The sequence below is a fragment of the Beauveria bassiana genome, assembly GCF_000280675.1.
Source record: "Beauveria bassiana ARSEF 2860 unplaced genomic scaffold BBA_S00131, whole genome shotgun sequence".
Taxonomy (NCBI): domain Eukaryota; kingdom Fungi; phylum Ascomycota; class Sordariomycetes; order Hypocreales; family Cordycipitaceae; genus Beauveria; species Beauveria bassiana.
Genome location: NW_007930966.1, coordinates 4,530 through 7,357, shown reverse-complemented (window position 1 = coordinate 7,357; position 2,828 = coordinate 4,530). Strand labels below are relative to the sequence as shown.

The window sequence follows — 2,828 nt, the reverse complement described above, 5'->3', positions numbered from 1 at the left end:
CAGATTTTGCCATGAAGAGGGGTAAAGCGAAATAATTGCTTCCGGTTTGGCTTACCTTTAGCTGGCCTTTCAGTAGTCTGTTTCCGGGCAGCTTGTCACCGTACAAGGCGTGAAGACGAGACTCTCTCGCGATTTGCAGATTATCGCTCTGGTTTTCGGCCATACTAATGCCAATATAAAATCATGAGTCGCGTTATGTCGATGACTAGCTTCAATGCAATACTATATATGGCTGGTCAATACTCGCCACTTCCACGACTATATGCGGTGCGGCGCGGGCATTGAGCCAATCACGTCTGATTCGGCAGATATAGTGGGCGCCGGCAGATCGCGCACTTGTCACGTCACTCGCCACTTCCCCGTCTTCCCACTTCCCGTGATGCTTATTGAGATGCTGAAATGCTTGCGCCGTGCTACAGATATTTCTCCTCACCAAATAAAATTTCGCCGAAGCATTTTACAATATGGATGATCTGGAATGGGCATGGCCGGCTTGGAAGTTCGATTTGAAGATGCACGATGGGTTCGAGCAACTACATGCCAAGTATAACACCTTTCCATCAGCGATTCAAAATCGGCAGTCGTTTCACTGCGATCTTCTTGAAATCGCGACAATAGCAACAACAAAGGAAGAGCTCTACAAAGAGTTGGCTATTCGAAAGCAAATGCGCATTTTCGAGCTTACACAAGAGCTTGAATCACTCAGTTACGAGATTGTGGCCAATCCTGGCTTAATCGCTGCTACACAGTGGCATCACGCTATACAGGTCTTTCGCACAAAATCATTCGATTCTTTGGTCGGTTATTTTGCATCCTATATTGGTAGCGACGACTCGAATCCTTCCGACAACTCAAGTTCTTTTTGATACTTGATCACGATCTCTTAGCATTGCAATTACTGGCCACGCAGACAGCTACCTCATAGCCTTGATAAGGGCTTGAATCACTTTTGGTTGAACAATCTACAGCAAGTCTACATTTAGACAGCTGCTACAGTTAAATTTAGAAGATGGCGGGAGAAGGCTGATACCTGTATTACTGGTGGATATTTTTTAGGCAGCAAGTCAATATACGCAACTGAGAACCTGACAAAGAGGTAGGATGATGCGAGATAGAGCACTGGGCTACTGCATCGGTATTTTGGTGCTTATCGCCACTACGCCGGAAGTGCTGTGAAACAGTATTAGAAATCTGCTGGGTGCATTGCTCAAGTCTGCCACCTATCAGCCATTCATTGCGAAGGTGGGCGGTATGGCGCGACTTGCATGTAGCGAACTGGGCATAGCCGAACTGCGCTACCCCACAGACTTTTCAGGCAATGCCCAGGCAAGTTAACATCGATAGTGGTTAGATCCACGACCAAACCCATAATTCCGTTAGGGCCAGAACGAGCAGTATGCTTCCGATTGGCGCTCTCCTCAGCGCGGTTAGGATGCTCAGCTTGTTTCAGAAGCCGTTGCCCCAAATAAAATTTGGGATGATGGCAGAGACGCACCGATCGTTATTGTCGTGGATGTGCTTGATTAATGCGAGCGAGAAAGGTGATATCACGCTCCTAATTCGCCTGTTGTTTCAAGCAAAGACCAAGTCGTTAAACCAATCAAGATGTTCCTTTAGTGGAGTGGAGTGAAACTGCCAACACTACGTACTCTGGGCAAATGTAGTGGACGCCTGCATATCGTGCGCTAGTTACGTCACTCGCATCCCTGCTGGATTCCTTGGTTAAGTGGTGGATTTACTCCCACATACAGGGAGCTCGAAACCCAGAGAACATGACTTTATGGAAGAACTGGAATGGATACGGCGGACCTGACAATTTCGTGTTGAAGATGAATAGTGAATTTCAACAGCTTCATGCTATCGCTCTATCGAAAGGAAGCATGATAGCGCCAGATCTACGTAGACATTTCAGATCCTGGCTGGTGCCGATGCCCATGATAGCCGTGAGTCGGGCGATACGGCTGAAACCAGTTCGAATTGGTGCTCACAACGCTAGGCAGGCTGCAGCTGTCAACAACCACCAGGCTACAGCATTCCAAAAGTACAAGGTCAAGCTCCACTGTAAATTTCGTGACATGGCTAGCTATCTGCCAAATATTATTGCCCAAGTTTTCGCCTGCCCCTTTCATGCCCTCTTCTTGACTCTATGGCATTTCAGAGCGCAGTCGACTCACCATGCCGGAAATTGTATGTTTGCGACGTTAATCAATTAATACGCCAACGCTAATCAGGGGCCTGCTTTCTCAATAGGTACAAATCCAGGTTGGCCAATGTGTAAGAAAAGCTCCTACTCCTACTATTACAATTTAATGACAATCACAGGGCAACCAAATCGGTACTGCATTCTGGCAGACGATCTTGGGCGAACACGGTATAGATAACGATGGTATGTATGTATTGCACGACATTCTATTGTCACACAGTGCTTGAATGAGCACTATCATTATGTGTCATGTCTGACCATCGTATCAGTTATCATGGAGACAACGAAGAACGCATAGCACGCGCCAACGTCTATTTCCACGAGGTATATACAGAACCGCGCTTACGATCGCCAGTCGCCCATATAACAATGCTTTACTAAGTCCATTCATAGAACGCGGGTAGAAAATATGTGCCACGCGTGGTGCTTGTCGACCTCGAGCCAGGCACAATGGATGCCGTGCGGGCAAGTCCTCTTGCTAGGCTCTTTCGACCGGATAATTTCGTCTTTGGCCAATCTTCTGCCGCGAACAACTGGGCGAAGGGCCACTATACCGAAGGTGCGGAGCTGGTTGATGACGCCGTCGATGTGATTCGCCGTGAGGCAGAGCAATGTGATTGCCTCC

At 47.7% G+C, this 2,828-nt stretch overlaps 2 protein-coding genes across 2 annotated transcripts in view; both read left to right on the top strand.

Moving 5' to 3' along the window:
- Positions 1–464: 464 nt before the first annotated feature.
- Positions 465–866, top strand: BBA_10326 (uncharacterized protein; the record flags this gene model as incomplete). The annotated part of the gene is made up of 1 exon (XM_008605423.1): positions 465–866. The coding sequence occupies one exon, from the start codon at positions 465–467 to the stop codon at positions 864–866; it is 402 nt and encodes a 133-aa protein (XP_008603645.1).
- A 1,309-nt stretch (positions 867–2,175) lies between these two features.
- The window catches only part of BBA_10325 (CBR-TBB-4 protein), a gene marked incomplete at both ends in the record, with an annotated part of 1,539 nt that continues 886 nt past the window's right edge, over positions 2,176–2,828 (top strand). Inside the window, 5 exons of the mRNA XM_008605422.1 lie at positions 2,176–2,187; positions 2,251–2,274; positions 2,323–2,390; positions 2,473–2,527; positions 2,597–2,791. Of these exons, the coding sequence (XP_008603644.1) occupies positions 2,176–2,187; positions 2,251–2,274; positions 2,323–2,390; positions 2,473–2,527; positions 2,597–2,791 (354 nt within the window). The remainder of the gene's footprint in view (positions 2,188–2,250; positions 2,275–2,322; positions 2,391–2,472; positions 2,528–2,596; positions 2,792–2,828) is intronic.